Source organism: Mesoplodon mirus, assembly GCF_964341445.2.
Source record: "Mesoplodon mirus genome assembly, chromosome: 18".
Classification (NCBI taxonomy): domain Eukaryota; kingdom Metazoa; phylum Chordata; class Mammalia; order Artiodactyla; family Ziphiidae; genus Mesoplodon; species Mesoplodon mirus.
This window is the reverse complement of record NC_138994.1, coordinates 2,771,523-2,790,546: the sequence shown is the minus strand read 5'-3', so window position 1 is coordinate 2,790,546 and position 19,024 is coordinate 2,771,523. Positions and strand designations below refer to the sequence as shown.

The 19,024-nt window shown below is 54.2% G+C and overlaps 1 protein-coding gene across 3 annotated transcripts; it reads right to left on the bottom strand.

Annotated features, from left to right (window-relative positions):
• Positions 1-2,324: 2,324 nt before the first annotated feature.
• On the bottom strand, positions 2,325-12,688 carry COPZ2 (COPI coat complex subunit zeta 2). Of its 3 annotated transcripts, XM_082605198.1 has the most exons (9): positions 12,545-12,688; positions 11,734-11,808; positions 9,560-9,641; positions 8,800-8,891; positions 8,309-8,364; positions 7,543-7,620; positions 5,489-5,540; positions 4,848-4,886; positions 2,325-2,671 (listed from the first exon to the last, which is right to left on the bottom strand). In XM_082605198.1, exons 1-9 carry the CDS (start codon positions 12,653-12,655, stop codon positions 2,624-2,626), a joined length of 633 nt encoding a protein of 210 aa, XP_082461324.1. In that variant the 5' UTR covers positions 12,656-12,688; the 3' UTR covers positions 2,325-2,623. The 3 variants fall into 3 exon arrangements, with proteins under 3 accessions (XP_082461324.1, XP_082461325.1, XP_082461326.1); XM_082605199.1 differs by lacking the exon at positions 4,848-4,886; XM_082605200.1 differs by lacking the exons at positions 4,848-4,886; positions 5,489-5,540.
• Between the last annotated feature and the right edge of the window lie 6,336 nt (positions 12,689-19,024).

The window sequence follows — 19,024 nt, the reverse complement described above, 5'->3', positions numbered from 1 at the left end:
AGCCCCTTTCCCACAGATACTCGAGACCCGCCGGGTCGCCCACGAGGGCAGAAAGGCGGGGAGGAGCCCCAGGGTTGAGAGCAGACGGGAAGGCAGGCCCCGGGGCCTCTCCCGCCAGGAACGGCCGACTGCCTTTCCCAAAACCTGGGCCTGGGCAGACGGCGCCCCTGCTCCGCGTGCTGCGCGCCCCAGGGGGTGGGGGGTCCGGGGGGGCGCCGGGGCCAGCGGGCAGAGCTCGAGGCAGACGACCAGACCCGCCGTCCTGGCGGCTCCGCGAGGCTGCAGGCGCCGAGAGGGGGCTGGGGATGCAGCGGGCCCTCCGCCTCAGCCCGGGAGAGCCGGGCCTGCAAATTTGGCGTCCGTAGGAAGAGGCCGCGCCCCCACCCTGCCGGCGCTCCCCGGGGACCCGCGCGGTTCCGCGCAGCCCTCTCCCCTGCTTGGCTGCAGCCCCCCTCCCCAGAGTCCTTTGGCCACAAAGAGCGAGGACACCTCTCTGGTGGCCTCCCCGCATTGCCATGCCCCCTCGGCTCCTTCCTCCTAACCCCGTACTGTCCCCTGTGTGGGCGAGGGGTTCGGACGGCCCTTGGGTAGGGAGCGCGTGAAAGCCACCTCGCTCCAGCAGTGCCCGCTCCTGAGTCCGGCTCTGCGGAAACTGTTGTAAATAACCTTTCAGGGCCTCGGTGTGCCTCTCGGTAAAATGGGGAAGCACCGCATAGTCCACAGCATTCGGTGAGCCAGTTTGTGTGACGGCCGGGCCTTCCCATTCCAGTCCCTGCACTACTGGACTTGCAGGACCCGGGAGGGCGCGACCGGTTTGCTAGGAAGCGAATTTGCCCCTCCGGTTCTTGCAGTCGTTTAGAGGCGGTGGATGGAGCCGGGCACCGGATAAGGCCGAACATTCGCCAAAGTATTTCTGGAAAATTTCTCATTTCCCGTCGCCACAATGGCCCCCGAACTCGACAGCATTTAATTGCATACTCTTTTTTTCCCTTTCGGAGTTGCATTATTTGGTGGAATGGTTGTGTACAGAGTGTTTATAATCTGTTTACATAACTGTATATTTATCATTTTCTCTAATTGCAAAAGCATGCCCATTATAAATATCCAGTTCTGGAGAATTTTATAATGTAGGACGTGATAACTCGCAGGGACTGCCTCTACTAACACCCAGGGTTCGCCACTTTCTTTCAGCAGCGTCACACTGAAATTCGTGAGCCATAGCTGGAGGAGAGCTCGCAGGGCGTACCCAGCCCGCTGGTTGCTAGAGCAACGCCCTGTCTCCGAGTTTAGGAGGCCAGCGATTAACTCGCGGGAGCAGGGGTCGGTCCCCTCCCTAGGGGCGGAGTTAGTAGGGGGAGCAAGACCCGGCGGGAGCGCGTTTCCCACCTATCCCTCCAGGTGGCGCTATAGGATCGTGGATAAGGTCCTGGGAATGGGCTCCACGCGGCGGGGGGCGCCGAGGGGCGGAGCCAGGGCGGGGCGTAGGCTTGCGTTGCAGCTACCTAGGGATTGGAGGGAAACGAGCTGTCCCAGGCGGAAACGTTAGACACTCTCGGGGACTTCTGTACGTGACGCAGAAAGTGTATATGTCGGAGAAAGAAAGGGAGAAAGGGGCGGTTCTAGAACGGGGAGACAAAAGGAGAGTCGTGTCCCCCGAAAGTCACTCCATCCTTCCCATTTGCCTGTAGAATGCCCCTCCGCCCGTCTCCCCCTTTGGACCTGCAATTCTTCACACCCTCGAGCACACTGGGTGCTCTGGGCACAAATACAAGGCGGGAGCTGGCCGGTGCCTCCGCACCCCTGGTATCTGGGCCTAGCCATGGCAAGCTTGCAGGGCTCTAGTGCCCAGGGTGTAAGCCCGCAGAGGAAGTCCGCGGCAATTTCCCAGGCAAGCCAAGAAAAACAGGCGCGCTGTTCCTCAGTTTGTCCAGAGGAAACCTTACGCCCTTCCCTCCTGGAGGCTGAGAATGGAAAAAGCGAGGCGAAGAATCCCAGCGGGGCCACCACGTGTGTACCATCTTGTGCTCTCCTTTCCCCCGCAAACGCACCATTCCTCCCATTGTGACTCTTCTACCCTGTCACACAATCATACCCAGCCCTCCACACCACATATAGGGCCCCAGCATCAGTGTCGCACCCCCTCACTGTGTTAAACTGTCTCCTCTCCCTTGACCCACCCTTCTCCCCAGTCACACAACCACAAGGATACACCCTGGAACTGGGCATCCAGGAGATGAGCCCCCCAGAGTGCAGAAGTCCTTATCAGAACACACACACCCACACCCACACCCACTTCCCAGGTCCAGAGAGAAAGAGACCATTGGCAGGAGACAAAAGCAGGTTTATTTGGGCTCTGGGGCCAGGGATGCCTAGGGTCTGAGTTAAGGCAGCTCAGCTGGTTCTGAAGGCCCAAAGAGCAGGCCAGGACAGTGAGAAGGGGTGACTCAGTGTTGAAGCCAAACCTCTGCCTCTCAGAGTCCCTGGCCGGAGACCTCGGGAGTCAGTTCTGGGAAGGCCTGGGGATATGGAGGGGGGGGGGGTCTCTGGTGTCCCCTGGGATCTTTGTGCCTTTGCCAGGATTGGGGGAATGGTCTGGGGGCAGGGAGCCTTGAATGCACAGCCTTCATTTCAGTAACGACCATTTAATCTGTTCCTTGGCAGACTGAAGAACCTGGGTGGGGCGGGGGTGTGCAAGGTTGAGAGAATTACTGGGGAGGAATGACAAGTACATTAACGCTGCAATGGGACGGGGGAGGGGCGGGGGTCTGTAGCCGCTCTCTACGTGTCCTTACCACCCCCGGTCACTAGGTGGCGGCAGCTCACCGCCGCCTGCCGTAAGCGGGGCCGGGCCGTCAAGATGGGAAGAGCGGCCGTCAGCCCAGGCCAGAGCCTGCCCAGCTCTCTGGCTCCTGCACACGCAGCCCTGGGTGTGGCAGCGGCCCTGACTCCCCACACCATGCCGTTCAAGCTCCCGCCCACAGTGCCACGTCCAGGCAGAGACGGGCCCAGGCCTGACTCTTCCTGTGCGCAGACACCTCAGCAAACCCCTAGCTCTGGCTTTGTCTGGCAGTAGGTCGTCAACACCCCACTGCAACCCGCTGCTGATGTGGCACAGCTGGCAAAGGGCTCTTGCGCAGACTCTGCTGAGGGTCACCCGCACTCAGACGTGTTCACTCTAACATCCTGCTGAGGAAACTGCCTCAGCCTCATGTTTACACAGATCCACACGACTGTGCACACACCATGCCAACATGGTGGGGACCCCAGGTATGTCCCTCAGGTTGTCCCTCCAGCCATCAAGCCTCATTCCCTTTCGATGAAGGTCCGTCCCACACTGTATGTCCCTTCCTCCTGCCCACTCCCCCTCCTGTCTCAGGGACAGCCTGGCCCTGGAGCTCTCCCGCTTCTCTCGGCAAAAATCTTTCTCCTCGTTTCACCTCCCATTCACCACCTGCAGCTTCCTTGGTTTTTTTTACTCAAGAATTCCATTAAAAGTGCTGTGTCGGGCCTCCCTGGTGGCGCAGTGGTTGAGAGTCCGCCTGCCGATGCAGGGGATACGGGTTCGTGCCCCGGTCTGGGAGGATCCCATATGCCGCGGAGCGGCTGGGCCCGTGAGCCATGGCCGCTGAGCCTGCGCGTCCGGAGCCTGTGCTCCGCAATGGGAGAGGCCACAACAGTGAGAGGCCCGCGTACAGCAAAAAAAAAAAAAAAAAAAAAAAAAAAAAGTGCTGTGTCTTCATTCTTTCCCCCTTTGGAAAACAGGATCTATGCCAAGAGCTCTCCATGCGTTAGCTCATCTAATTCTCATAATAACTCTATGAGGAGTGTCCTGGGATTATGTGAGGCCCAGAGAAGTTGAGTAACTTGCCCTAGGCCACCCAGCTTGTAGGCGATAAGGCACAACGTACATCCTGGGATGACTCACACCTGCATTCCTGTTCTTATCTGCTCTGCTCATTGCTCCATAACCTCTTTAGCCCTGACAATTGCCATGCGGCTGCATTCATCTCAGCAGGGTAGGAGGAGGCACTGGGAGCTGGGCAGAGGGAGAGGCCGTGTGAGCACAAAGGGCAGGCACAGGAAAGTGGGCACCACACCTGGGGCCCCACACGGCATGGTACAGGCCCATCTGAGCTTGGGCCACTGCCACAGGACGTAGTTAGTGGCAGGGCAGGAAGCTCCATAAAAGCAGGATTAGTCTGGGCAGACAGACCTGCGGGCAGACAGAACGGAGGTCAAGCTTGACAAGCAGGAAGTTTGCACAGCTGGGAAAGCAGTCAAGCTACAGATCCAGAAAGCTCACCCCTGCCCCACATGCACTTTCAGATAGGACAGGGGTACACTTTTCCATAGTCAGGTCACTCGGGGACACGGTGGCAAGTGGTGAGAATTAGATCCCATCATGGATTTAAGGGTCCCTTAACAATCTCAGCGTGGACCCTAAACAGCAGGGGTGAGGGTTTGGAGGAAAACTCTATTTGGTATCCTTTCTAGGTTGGGGGAAGCATCAGAGGCCTAAGCCCCCAGACTGCTTTGGGGAACAAGTGACCCAGCCATCTCCAGGGTGGGCAGGTCATCCTGGGTTTTGATCCAACTATACCAAGCCAGGAAGGAGATAAGGTGAACTGCTAGGAAGGTGTCCAGCATTTATTAATACCCAGCTCCACATCACCTAGGGGACCCTGGAAGCCTCCACTGACTGTCTCCAAGAGATGGCCTGACACTGTCATCCCTCCCCTCCTGCACCCCTGACTTCTCAGCCTTGATAGCCCCACTGGGTCCCCCTGGGAAGCTCCGTTCTCCTCCCACTAACCCTTTTCTGGCCAAGGCAGATGGAGGGGGCCTACCTGGGCCACACTGTGCTCAGTTAAGCCGCTGTCATCCGCCTGCAGGGAAGCAGAGTCAGGGTGGTCAGGCCAGGACGAGGGTGTTGGGTGAAGAAAGAGAGGCGAGGGAAAGGGGCTTGGGGGTAGTGGAGCGAACAGATGCAGTGATCAGGGGATCCAGAGCTGCACATGTATCACCACTTAGTGGAAGTCCTAGAGCTTCTTGTTTGGGAGCCCAGGGCCCATCTATGGCACAAGGTGGGTGAGAGAGTGAGGGGGAATAAAGATGAGAGGAAAGGTTTCATCCAGACATGAGAAGCCAAACTGGGCAGGGAGGTTCTATCTATACACCCCCAAGGCCAACCTCAAGGCCAAGGCAGCCACCAGGTGTCTCTGTGAGGATTTATTTATTTCCCCAGTCTGTACTCCCCACTAGGGAGGATGGTGAGGTGTTTGTGATTCTACAGGGGGAGAGGACAGAGATATCTTTTACTAATTGACACTCCTCCAAACCGCTGCTCCCCCAACAAGTGCATCAACCCAGTGGTTGCTTCTGCTAGAGGAGCTTGGGTTCCCACCATCGGGGTTCTGGCAGCCCAGATACAGGGAGGACAGGAGGTGGAGAGGACAGGAGTGAGGGGGGGATGCAGGATGGCTCTTACCCTAAAATTCACTTTCTGGATCACTTGCTGGGGGTCACTCTCCAGAATCACACTACAAGATGAGAGAGAAACCAGGAGGAAAATCAGCCACATGCTTCCCTCTGCCTCCGCTCCCTGCGTAAGCCCTTCCCTTCCCCGCCGTATGCTACATTCCCCCTCCAAGGTACCTTCCTGCTGATACTCCTCAAGCCAGAACTCTCCCTCACCACGGAGCACCCTCAGCTCTGATTCTCCCACACTTCACCATCAGTGGGCAAACACTTAGAGATCAGGTGAGGGCAGTCCAGTCTAGAACAATCAGGTTGTCAAAAGCAGGGACTCAAAAACTGAGACCTCTAGAAAGTTCATTTCACCTCTGGGTCTAGGGATGGATTCAGATGCAGGGAAGGAAGAGAGGCCCCCCCCCAGGGGTCCCTATCTTGTTTCACTATTATTTTATGCCACCGGGTCATGCCGTACATGAAAGAAATGGAACTTCAAAAATCAGAATCTACAGACCCAGTTATGGAGGCTTTCCTCGGCTAGTTGACACTCTTTCATGATGTCCTGGGGGTGTTCTGAAGCCATGTGTGGGTGTGTGTAGGGGTGAGAGCCAGTCACTGTGGGTAGGTTAGGGCCCATGGGGACTGAGTGACTGCTCCTCCTCACCCAGTGAGGCTCCTCCAGGGCAGAAGGAATTGAACAAACATTTCTTGAGAGCCTCTCCCAGGCCCATCTCCCAGGGGCACTTGCAGCCCCAGGTCCCTCACCAGGGGTCCTTTAGACAGAGCAACCTAGGCCAAGGCTCCAGTTCAGGTGTTGCCTCCACTGACACTTCCCTGATTTTCACTGGAGGGAAACTGTGAGCGCCTCAGGGGGCAGAAACTGGGCCTTCTAGGGGCACAGACCGGAAGCTGATAAAGCTTACACCCTCCCTTGTGAAGGTCCTTCCAAGGCCCTGCACCTCATTTTGTATTTGTAATTGTGTGTGTGTGTGTGTGTGCTTTGCTCTCCTTAAAGACCGTCTACCAAGTTGTATATACAAACTGTATATTCCACAAAACCTGGTTTTCTTCCCCTCACTCTTGGGTCCTAGCAATCAGCACAAGGCCTTGAGCAGCAGCAGCAGGCAGTCAATAGCTATAGAGGGAAGGAGGGAGGGGGAAGGAGGGAGGAAGCCCACAGTACCCCACCTCCCAGAGCCCCTGTCCCCGAGCAGTGTGGTACAGTGCTGTGGAAAGAGCACAATCTCTGGAAACACACACAGGTTTTAGATCTTGGCCCTGCCACTCCCTAGCCACGTGACCTTGGGGACTTGAATCTCTGAGCCTCTGTTTCCTCATCTATTAAATGGATGGAATGACAGAGGCCTGTGGATGTCTTTCAGGTGATCCGCTTCCATTACCCTTTGCCCCAGACCCAGAACTTCTTTTTTTCCCTGAATATTGTGCCGCCCCCATGGAAATTCACTAACCAACCCTTCTCATAAGAGTTCCCACTCTCCTAAGACTATAATCTTATGCCAACAGTAGGAAGCATTTATTGAAGGAAAACCATGCGCTTCACTTGCATCACCTTATTTAATCCCACACTCTTTGAGGCAGTTCCCTCACTGTCTCCATTTGAAAGATGGGGAAAGTAAGGAAAGTAAGTAACTGGCCCAGGTCACGCGTCCAGCTGGTGCTGGAATGAAGCTCTAAGAGCAGGAGGTGTAGCAGCAGCAAGGCTCGGCCTGAAGGAAGTCTTCCCAGGAAGGGGCGAGGATCTGTGCTGCCTGCTTCTCCTGGGCACTGGAAACCAAACCAGCGCCCCAAACCCTGCCCAGTCAACAGTCAGCCAGAGTTGGACATCGGGTTACTTTCTTGTGTGCTTCTCTTTGGCTAACATTGAAGTCAACCTCCATCCTCATGAGTGGGGGGGGGGGTGGGACACCGGGAATCTGCTGGGGGAAGGGAGGGAGAAGTGGGCCAGAGAGGCAACAGTGTGCTGGGTGCAACCTAGAGCTGATGACTTTCAAGGGCACCTCCCGCTCTGAGTGTCCCTGACCAGCCCCTCGTCCCTCCCCTCCTCCTCACCCGCCATCCACAATCTCGTCCAGCACCAGAAAGGCTCCGTCCATGTTCTCCAGCAACCAGCGCTTCTCCACGTTCTTCCTGGAGGCAGACACAGCTCTGGAACCTCCCCACGGCCAGGAGAAGCCGGGCCCCTGCCTAGGTGAGGCGGACCCGCTCTCTCCAAAGATTGCCTTATTTCCCACCGCCAATCCCCCGCACAAGCACAGGGAAGGAGAATGTCAAGGGCAGTGAGGGCAGCACCTGGGCAAGGGGTCCCTGCCCAGAGCGCGGGTCTGCTCCCTTCAGCTCCCCTTGCCCACCGCTCTCACACTTTGAGCAGGGACCCTGTGCCCACCCTTAAGCATTTCATAGCACTTCGGGTACTATAGCCTTACTGTAGTGAACTGTGTCGACTGTGAGCAGTTAGTTTTAGGTTACCTGCATTTGGTTGGCCCAGGCCACGTTCACTGGGGTACATACCAGATCACTGAATGGGGGTGGAGGGAAAATCACCCTGAGCTTCAAGTCAAAAGACCTGAGTTTGTATCTCTGCTCTGATATAAATAGCTTGTAAATTCAGGCAAATCACTTAGCTTCTCTAGACCTCATTTTCTGGCCATACCATTGCTTGATCAGGTAAAGGGCAGGGTCCTTGCAGAAGGATGCTCTGGCTCCAGCCTTAGTCTTGTGGGGACTTCAGGAGAAAAGCAGGGAGGAAGGGTCCCGCCTCTGTGATGTACCAAGGTCTGGGGAATGGGAGCCTTGGAGGATAGAGGACCTCACTCACCTTAACACATGGTTCAGGGACTCAAAGAGGCAGGTAAGAACAGACATGAGCATCAGCTGGGGGTGGGGAGATAATGGGGGGGAGGAAAACGAGAGAGCTTGAGGTTGAGAAGGCCAAAAGGAGACCTCAGAGCCTGACTGTGTGGGCAGCTGTCCCTCTTCAGAGAGGACATGGCTGGAGCCTGACTGCAGTTTGACCTGAGGGGACCCCTCCCCTCCCCATGTTTGGGTTGGAAGCACTGGAGCGCCTGCTGTGGGACACTGAGTACATCCTTCCCCAGTGATGTTTAAGACACAGAGGCTCTCTGCAGAGGACTCCATTTCTGGTACCCAAGGAATCTAAGGAACACCATGGATATGCACTGTTCCAGAAAGAACCATTCTGGCTGCTCCCAGTTCCCCAGAGTCTAGAAGGAAGGGTACCAGTGGTGAGCCTCCCAGCTTCTACCCCAGAATCCAAGCCTCCTTGTCACTCCAACCTCCTGAATTCACCTCGTTCTCGTAGGATGAGCCCACCACATACAGGAAGAGGTCAATGCTGCTCTTGTAGACGATGGTCATGCCCCCGAAAAATGCAATCTCACCTAGAAGAGCAGGGGGCGGTCTCAGTTCTGGTCACCTCTGCCTGGCCCCTCCTCCCCGTCTCCAGCTCTGCGCCTCTTGCCCTAGTTCCTTCTTCCCCGTCCAGAGAACCCTTGCAAAGGAAATTCCCTGGTGGTCCAGTGGTTAGGACTCCCACGCTTTCACTGCCAAGGGCCCGGGTTCAATCCCTGGCCAGGGAATTAAGATCCCACAAGCTGTGAGGCCAAACAAACAAAGAACCCTTGCAAAGACTAGCACCCTTGGAAAGACACTAGGGACACTACCATTAGGCTACTCTGTGTCCCTCCCCCCACCCTCTACTCCGTTCCTAGCACCTGACTGACTCATTCTAAGAAGTCAACAAACCTAGTTCAAGGCTGACCTTTCACCCGCCATATGCAAAGCCTAAGACCAGCCCCAGGCTAGTGCGGGCCCCTTCCACTGAGAGAAGTCCGGGCATGCCGTAAGCAGGAAGGGGGGGTTGAGAGGGCGGGGAGTGAAGGCTCACCGGAAGAAGAGAGAGGAGAACAGCTGGGAAGGAGAGGAAAAAGCACCTCTGAAGAAAAGGGAATGGCCTGTGGGTGTGTGAGGCCGACGGGGACAGATGTGTCCAGATGAAGATGACGGTGTGCATCTGAAAGTTCTGCACGAGCGAAAGGCGGACACTTACTGTCAGTTCGGCTGGTCTTGTTGAAGACATTTTTCTCGAAGGCTATCTGCTCCTTCATGGAGGGGAATGTGTCATCGTAATACTAGGTGAAAGGGAAGGAGAAAAGGTGACAGCTGTTCCACAGAGCTTCCTCCCTGGATGGGTGGCAGGGAATGGTGGGTGCTGGCCAAGCGGGACCCTGCTACCCTGCCCCATCTTCTCTTGACTGCCCTCTAGGCCCGTCTGCTCACTGTTTCCCCATAAACACAAATTCTGAGCAAAGAAAGTCATAAAAAGTAGAGGAGGGCTTCCCTGGTGCCGCAGTGGTTCAGAGTCTGCTTGCCGATGCAGGGGACACGGGTTCGTGCCCCGGTCCGGGAAGATCCCACATGCCGCGGAGCGGCTGGGCCCGTGAGCCATGGCCGCTGAGCCTGCGCGTCCGGAGCCTGTGCTCCGCGGCACGAGAGGCCACAGCAGTGAGAGGCCCGCGTACCGCAAAAAAAACACAAAAAAAACAAAAAAAAAGTAGAGGAATTTTGAGGCCTTCTTGTGGAGTCCTGTCCTGATTTCTTTTTTTTTTTTTTTTTTTAAGATGTTGGGGGTAGGAGTTTATTAATTTAATTTATTTATTTTTGCTGTGTTGCATCTTCGTTTCTGTGCGAGGGCTTTCTCTAGTTGTGGCAAGCGGGGGCCACTCTTCATCGCAGTGCGCAGGCCTCTCACTATGGCGGCCTCTTGTTGCAGAGCACAGGCTCCAGACGCGCAGGCTCAGTAGTTGTGGCTCACGGGCCCAGCTGCTCTGTGGCATGTGGGATCTTCCCAGACCAAGGCTCGAACCCGTGTCCCCTGCATTAGCAGGCAGATTCTCAACCACTGCGCCACCAGGGAAGCCCCTGTCCTGATTTCTTGAAGGCCTTTGTACATTCCGCAGAGGTGCAGCGTGCTAAAGACTGCGGTGGTCACTGGGCCACACTGTTTCTACACTAACCTGAGTCTACAGGAAAGAAGGCAGAGCCAGGGGCCTTTTAACACAATAATATCACAACAGCTACTTTATTATCCACGTTATATGGATGTGGAAACTGAGGCGTGAAGTCAGGTAACTTCCCTGACATCTCACAGTTGTAAGGGACGGAGCTGGGATTGAACACCAATGATGGTCTGACTTCAGACAGGGTTATGGTGAAGATGAAATATCTAAGGGAAAGTTCCTGGCACACACTGCCTAATTAAGTCAACGCTGCTTTGTTTGGGTTTGATGAGACTCTCTCTCTGACTCAGTTCCTGCATCTGAACATGGATGTGATCTGCTGGGAGGAGGCCCTGGAACTTTTGGTTGCCGAGCCACCTCTGACCAGCTGCGGCAAGAGATGGTCAGCTCAGCTTTCAATCTTCTGAATGTGGATTTTGCCACTTAGTACCCCATCTGCAGGCAAATTAGCAGTCTCCCTGCTGGCCACTGCTGTGGTGAACAAGCTCCTTTCAATGTCATGAAGTCAAAAAGTTTCAACCCATACAAACGAAAAATCTATAATGCATTTCGTAGCTACTTTAGGTGCCATAGCCCTACTCTAGTTAACTGCGTTGATGGTAGACATTTATTTTTGGATTATTCTAGTTTGGTTTATCCTGGCCATGTTCACTAGCATAGATGCCAGATAGCTGAATAGTTGGTGCAGTGAAAACCACCCTCCTGAGCTTCAGGTCAAACTACCCGAGCTTGGATCTGTGTTCTGATATTACTACCTGTGACCACAGGCAACTCTTTTCGCTTCTCTAGACTGCATTTTCCTCATTTGTGAAATGAAAGAGGTGGATTATATAGTCTCTAAAATCTTGTCTGGTTCTAAATCCTTAGTGTTTACCAAGCTGTAGAAGAAAAGCGGAGGTTACTTGTTCAGAATTTGGGGACTAGGACTCCGGGGTCCCAGGCCAGTGGAAAAGAGGGTGAGAAGACATTTTAGGGAACATTTGAGAAACAGAGGAGACAGCCCCACCCCCTTTCAGGGGCCAGCAGTCTGACAGGCAGGAGGATGGACAGAATGGCCTTTGGAGGGGTCTCAGCTGAGGTGCTCTGAGTCGCAGAGCCCACAGTGGGGTCCCTCCTGCCAGGAGAGGCAGCTGGGTGGGGACTTCTGTTCTTGGGCCTGTGGCACAGTGTCTTCAGGGGCCCTCCGGTGAGGGTGGGAGGTTACCTTGGCCAGCAGGCGGTGTCCGTCATTATCCAGGATGAAGACAGCCTTGATGGTGTAGAGGGAAGGTTCCTGCAACTGACACGGGGCGGGGTGGGGGGGAGAGCTCCGTTGGCCCCTAACTCAGGGCAGACCCCCTGTCATTGGCTCTACGGGACCTGACGGTCCCAAGAGTCAGTCCTCAGGCTCCAGCAACCCCAACCCCAAAGGTCCACAGCTGGTTCCGGCCCAACCCTGTGCCACATGGGCCACTCGGGTGCCCGCTCCCCTCCCAGGCAGATGGTCCACTGCAGGCCCCGGGTGGGCGCTGTGCCCACTGGGTGCGGAAGGTCCGTCCGGGCCCAAGTTCTGTCATGCACTGACTGCTCCAGAGCCCGAGTCGGAGTGTATCACAGAACCTGGGCCGGGGGGACAGCGGCGCCGAGCCTCCTCCTCCAGCGGCCAGCGGCCAGCGGCCGAGGCTGGACCCGCGCTCTCCGCGCGCCCCCAGCCCCCGGCCCGTCGGACTCCAGAAGCACGCACGTCAGCCCGAGGCCCGGGGCGGCCCCACGGCGGCCCCGCGGCTCCCTAACCCTCCGGGAGAATCGCAATCCAGCCCCGCCGAGCCGTCCCCCCGCCCGCGCCGACTGCTCCAGAACTTCGCCCAAGCGGACGCCAGACCGGCCTCCTCCCGACTCCGCGCGGAGGAACTTTTCTGCCTGCGCGGGCGCCGCCCCTCCCCGGCTGGTTCGGGCGGCACCAAGTTCCCCAGCGCCCAGCGGGTGACTTGTGAGCTGGTGCCGCCCGCTCGGCCCCCGTGCCGCCCGCTCCGTACCCGCAGCCCCGCGGGCTCCCGGCCTCGGGCGGGCGGCGCCGGGCCCCCGGCCGGGGCGGCCGCGGCCCCCTCCCCCGGGTGCGGACGTGGCCAGGCCTCCGGCCGCTGCATTCCGCTCGCTGCCTCGCGCTGACAGCGCCGCCCCACCCCGCCCCGCGCCCCCCGGGGCCGCCGCCCGCTCCTCCCCGGCAGCCGCCGGCCTCGCGTCCGCCCCTCTCTGCCCGTCTGCGCGTGTCCTTCCTTTCCCCGCAGCCCTTCCCTCCTCGCCCTCCCTCCTCTCCTCTCCGTTCCCGCCCTCTCCGCCTTGCGCCCACACCCCAGCGCTCCTTCCCCCACCTCTCCTTCCCCTCGCCCTCCTCGGCTCCTCAAAGCCCAGAGCTCCCCGCATCCTCCGTTTGTCCCAGGACCGACCCCTCTTTTCCCTCCTGCCTTCTCTCTGACTGTGGGTTTGCTTTGCACCGACGTCCGCAGGCTGTCCTGAGGCCAGCAGAAAACAGGCAAAGTCCAGTTTGTCTTTTGACTCCTGGTAGGTACCGTTGGGACAAATACATCAGGTCCTCCTTTGGGTCTCAGAGACAGGTTCTAGCAGTGGGAGCAGTGGGAGCAGAGACCCCTCTGCCTAGAAGAGTTTCTCCCACTCCTCTCACGCGACTTGGGTTAGGGAGCCATGGCGCCCGGACGCTGTGGCAGAAGTCTCCCAAGACACAGACACGACACAATCTGAAACAAGACCGATGCCTAGCAGCACAAAGGCTCCACCAGTGAATGGCATCAGGCTCTGCCATGCTTTGGTTCCTTTGGCCTAAGTACACCAGAGGACAAGCTTTAGCTTCAGCATCCTCAAGGCCAGTGGGAAATTCACATTCCAACGGTACAGAGTTTACAGTACTTACCCATTTACCCATCACAATACCAGGCATGCATTTTACCCTTAAGACTTTTCACGTACATTATCTAATATAACTTACGTCTGTGAGATAGGTGTTCTCATCCCCATTTTAAGCAAAGGGAGACTCAGAGTTTGTGTGATCTTTCAAGATCCTTCAGCTAATCAATAGTTGAATGGAGGTGGAACCCAGAAATTCAGACTAAGAATTTCCTCTCCATTCTTCTCTTCAGGTCTTTTGATGTTGGGTACCACACTCACTCACCCCAGGTGACTGGGGAATGGGGGTTTCCTCTGCTGAATGGTTTCAAGCCATCTCATTCTTCCTCTCAACTTCAATGTCATCACCAAAAGGCCCTCTCTGACAACCACCGAATCGGACTTGATAGGTCTCTGCTGACACATTCTCTGTCTCAGCACCCTACATATTTCTTTTGTTGTACTTAATCTCCAAATACCATTTTTACTAATTTGTTTACAAATGTGTGTGGTCCTTCTCTGCATCAGGCATTGTGTACTACAAAAATAGAGAAAATGTGCCTGTGGAATCCCTGGTGCCCCAAACAGGACACATGACAGGTCCAATGAAACCATGTTTTTTTTTTTTTTTTTGCTGTACGCGGGCCTCTCACTGTTGTGGCCTCTCCCGCTGCGGAGCACAAGCTCCGGACGCGCAGGCTCAGCGGCCATGGCTCACGGGCCCAGGCGCTCCGCGGCATGTGGGATCTTCCCGGACCAGGGCACGAACACGTGTCCCCTGCATCGGCAGGCGGACTCTCAACCACTGCGCCACCAGGGAAGCCCGAAAACCATGTTTTATGTGCTATACAAATATTTGAGTACTTCCTATGTGCCAGTTACTTTTTTAGTCACTGTGACGCAACAATAGCCAAAGTAAACAAAATCTTTGCTCTCATGGAGCTTATTCAAGTGTTTGTGTGTGTGTGTTTGTGCATGCATTTCTGTGCAAGACATAATATGCAGATAAATGAATAAAATTGATATTTGAATTGCTGATAAGCACTATGAAGAAAAATAGATCAGGAATGGGTATCAGGAATGTGAGGGGTTGGGGAGAGGCAGGGAAAAATGCCATTTTCATTAGGGTCATTTGAGAAAGCCTTCAAGAAGGTGACATTTGAACAAAGAGCTGAAGGAAGTGAGGGGGCGAGCCACACGTGTCTGAGGAAATGTCTACTGAACCTCTTTTTATGATGATTTAGAAGGCACATCTGAACATTCCCTGCAGGCTACCAGAGTTATAATAATGAACATTAATCAATGCTATTTGGTATAATGGAGGAAAAGACAGTATTTTAATTGTTTGGATTCCAGATCATCAGAAGTTATGTCAATGGTCATGCCGGCTCAATGTTATTAAAAGTACTGATTTGGGGCTTCCCTGGTGGCGCAGTGGTTAGGAATCTGCCTGCCAAGGCAGAGGACACAGCTTCGAGCCCTGGTCCAGGAAGATCCCATGTGTCGCGGAGCAGCTAGGCCCGTGGGCCACAACTACTGAGCCTGCGCTCTACAGCCTGCAAGCCACAGCTACTGAGCCCGTATGTGCCATGATTACTGAGGCCCGCGTGCCTGGAGCCGGTGCTCCGCAGCAAGGGAGGCCACCGCAGTGAGAAGCCCACGCACTGCAGCGAAGAGTGGCTCCCACTCGCTGCAGCTAGAGAGAGCCCGCGTGCAGCAAAGACCCAAAGCAGCCAAAAATAAAACAAATTTTAAAAGATACTGATTTGATTATTTCGATGCTTTAATACTTCTGTGAGCTAGTCCCTTATTAGCTCATATTTACAACGACAGCAAAAAAAGCCTCCAGGGGCATTTCCTAGCCTCTGTGTAGTGAATGGTACCCACGGTGGGAGAGGGTCAGCTTGCAGAAGGAGAGGAAGACCTGGGAAGACAGGGGACTTAGAGAGCAGGAGTGGCTCTGGAGAGAGGAGGGGGAGGAGTTAGTTACAGGAGAGTGGCTGAGAGGCACTGAGTCGGGCAGAGGGGCTGGGGATGAGAGAGAAGGCCAGGGAAGGAAGCTTAGGAACCGCAAAATCCTCAGCACCACCACCACGACCGCCACCAGGGTTGCTATCGTTAAAATCATCAGGATCGCTTTACAGCTTAAGTGCCCTGGTGAATAAGTAAATCCAGAGTACTCAAGTTGAACTTTTCAAGGAAGAGATTTCCTCCTGTGATGGCTCCTTCCCAAACTCCCTCAACAGAGACCCCAGGACTCCTTTCCCTCCTCAGGGTCCCCCAACCTGGGGTGCCCCTGTAATGGGGATTCTGTGTAAACATACAAGTTCAGTGTGCACGGTGTCAGGACAATGTCCCCCACAGAGCCCAGCCGTACAGTGTAAGGCGGGCAGCACTTGGGAAGCCTGCAAGTGCAGCAGAAAAGAAGCTGCTGGTGAGCTTCTCAGAAGGAGGAAGCCAGAGCTGGGTTCAAAAAGAAAGCCGCTTGCTGTATCCCTGTTCCCTCCTTCCTTGAGAAGGGGTGGGGTGCCCCGGGAGGAGGTGCTGTGCGCATCTCTAAGCAGCTGGGGTCTGTGGAGAAGCTGGACTCAGAATTGGTCCTAAACACACACACACACACACACACACACACACACACACGTCTCTGCCCTTTGGAGTCTCCAGGAGGTTAGTGATTCAAATAGGTTCCCCTCTGGGCCTTGGTGTATCTTGAAGGTGAGACCATTCCATTTCCTCTGACTCACCCTCCTGCTGCTACATTTCTGTGCTGTCTGTCCTAGGATTTCAGCATCTGTTCTTGTGTGACAAGAAGAAACAGCTCCCTTGGGTAACAGCCTTTCTCTCTCCTTCCTGCTATAATGTCAAGAGGGGGAGGTGTGTGTGCAGTGTGAGGTGTGGTTGTGTGTGCTTGTGGCATCCTCCAGAGAGAACGAAAGCTTCCATGCTCCGTCTGCAGGATGAGTTTCCAGTTGACCATCCTAAAGACAGCTCTCATTCCTTCCATGTGTTGTGCTTTCTCTGGGATAACAAGGTTGTAGGGTGGGTGGAGAGAGAGTTGGGCAAGAGAGGGACCTCACGCTTAGCTCTGCGCATGCATGAGTGGCTTTATACACAGGATCCGATTTTTAAACTTGGTGAATATGTATATTGTTATCTCCATTTTAGCTCAGGAGGGCCCAACTAGTCAGTTTTTGAACGCAGCTCTGAGTCCAAAACACCCACTTTCCCCACCTCACAATAGCACCTCACTGACTGTGACATGCCACACTGAGAACTATACAAAGAAAATTACCCAACACTGTTTGGGACAACATGGTGAGACATACAGGACCACTGAGTTCAGCTTCATAAAACGTTACACCAAGACATGAATGACCAAAGAAGCGTTTTCATTGGGCAGGTGCAGGAAGAGAACACGTTAGGACTGAGAAAGGGCACATCCTAAAATCAGGTGGTGATTCTAATCCGTGCTCATGATTACCACTGCTGTTCTTTTTTACTCAACTTGGATTCTTGCCCCAAGCTACTGATTCTCTACTCTGGCTGCATATAGGAATCACCTAAGGAGCTTTTACAAAATCCTGATGTCCAGGGTTGCTCTGTCCAGGGAGACTCTGATTTAATTGGTTGGGGGGTGGGACCTGGGCAAGCCCCCCAGGTGATTCTAATGTGCAGCCAGGGTTCGGAAGCAATCTTCTAAGACAGCCATGGGAGAGGTGCACAGGGAAGAGACTGGCTTGCAGAACCTCTTTTGATGGTTTAATGGTAACAAGCTTGCCAATGATGTTTACCATGTAAGAAAGGGGGTATTGACAGGATGTAATCCTAGAATCTCTCAGAAGGGCTATAAGGAAATCTCAGGCAGTCATTGTATCCATTCCCCTGGATTAGTTGGAAATTGGAGAGTGAGAAATATTTATATAGATTAACAACATTTAAAAACATTTTTAAAGAAAGGAAAACTAATGGGTGACCAGAATAGCAGAAAGGTTGGGTTTCCCCTTAGGGGAAAAAGCAATTCCTGCTATTCCAGAAGAACTCCAAACCACAGCCAGTCTGTCTTCCCACAAGCCCTTCTCCGAGGGTTTCTGGGCAGGAGTCATCATCACAGGATGTTTGGAGGATGGATGTGCCTGCGGATGGCAGCAACAGCTACAGAGGAAGGTGGGTCAACGTCGATATCACTGGGACGCGTAGGATTTCAGTGTAGTCAGCTGGCTTTCTTTTATGACCCCAAATCCCTGTGCATTAGAACTAACCAACTTCCTGGATTCCCACTGCCTTCTCTCCTGAGCAGCCTGGAGCCTCCCTGGCAAGGCCTGGTTCCACTGATGGCTGTCAGCCTCTCCCTCAGGGAGCAAGTGCATGCACTCACTTTTTCCAGTGGTCTTCTCAGTCTGATTTAATGGATATACCAGGACTGATGACACATCAGCATGGGATCTTTCTTTTGCTTCTTGGGTAATTGTCCTCTTAACAGCTGTTCCCGGGAAAGGAGGGGGTGTGTGTGGGGGGGTGCGGGGAGGAGGGTGGCTTCCTGGGTGAAGAAGGACACACCCTGGATTTTACAAGGTTAATCAGTGGGTTCTGGGAAGGAGGCTTACACCTGCTTGGACTTGATCTGGAGCCCTAGACAGTGGAAGACGGTCTTTCGATCTCCACTACCTACACAGAGTACTATTAAATATCCTGGGTGCCTACACCCTGCCAGGCCTCACTGCTGGCTGCTGAGATTGTCTCTACGTCTCTGTTCTCCTCGGCCCTTGCAATGGGCTAGCAATTCTTTGTCCTTCCCGTTTTTCTTCCCACCTTCCTGTAACTGCTAAGCAGAAAACTTTTTCTAACTACCCCTAGTCATTTTTCTTTAACCCAATAATACAGTTCCTGATCCAGCTCTCTCCCACTTTACACTCAAATAATTATTATACGCATTTAAACATAGTACTTGAAGTTGGGAGGCAAAAGAAAGGGAACAGGACAGTGTGGGCAAAAGACCTCTCCACACCTCTCCCACCCCTTCTCTAAGGATTTTTTTTTTAACATCTTTATTGGAGTATAATTGCTTTACAATGGCGTGTTAGTTTCTGCTTTATAAGAAAGTGAATCGGCTATACATATACATATATCCCCACATCTCTTCCCTCTTGCGTCTCCTTCCCACCCTCCCTGTCCCACCCCTCTAGGTGGTCACAAAGCCCCGAGCTGATCTCCCTGTGCTATGCGGCTGCTTCCCACTAGCTATCAGTTTTACATTTGGTAATGTATATATGTCCATGCCACTCCCTCACTTTGTCCCAGCTTACCCTTCCCCCTCCCCGTGTTTCTCTAAGGATTAACATGGAGCCCCTCCTATTCTCAGTGCCTGTAACTCTCTCCACACCCAGGACCCCAGAAAGGAGAGAAAAGAAAGAGGATGGGCAAGAGAACTATCTTAACAAACTTGTGAGTCATTAAAAAGTGACCAAATGAATTTAGGCTTTTAAAGTGATGTGAGAGTATCACATCGTTATCTCCTCAATGTGGCTGTCCCACCCACGGTTGCCATTTCAGTGAATATTTATCTTGATTTCATGTTAGTCTTATATGTACTACATAACTTTATTTCTCATCCCAGG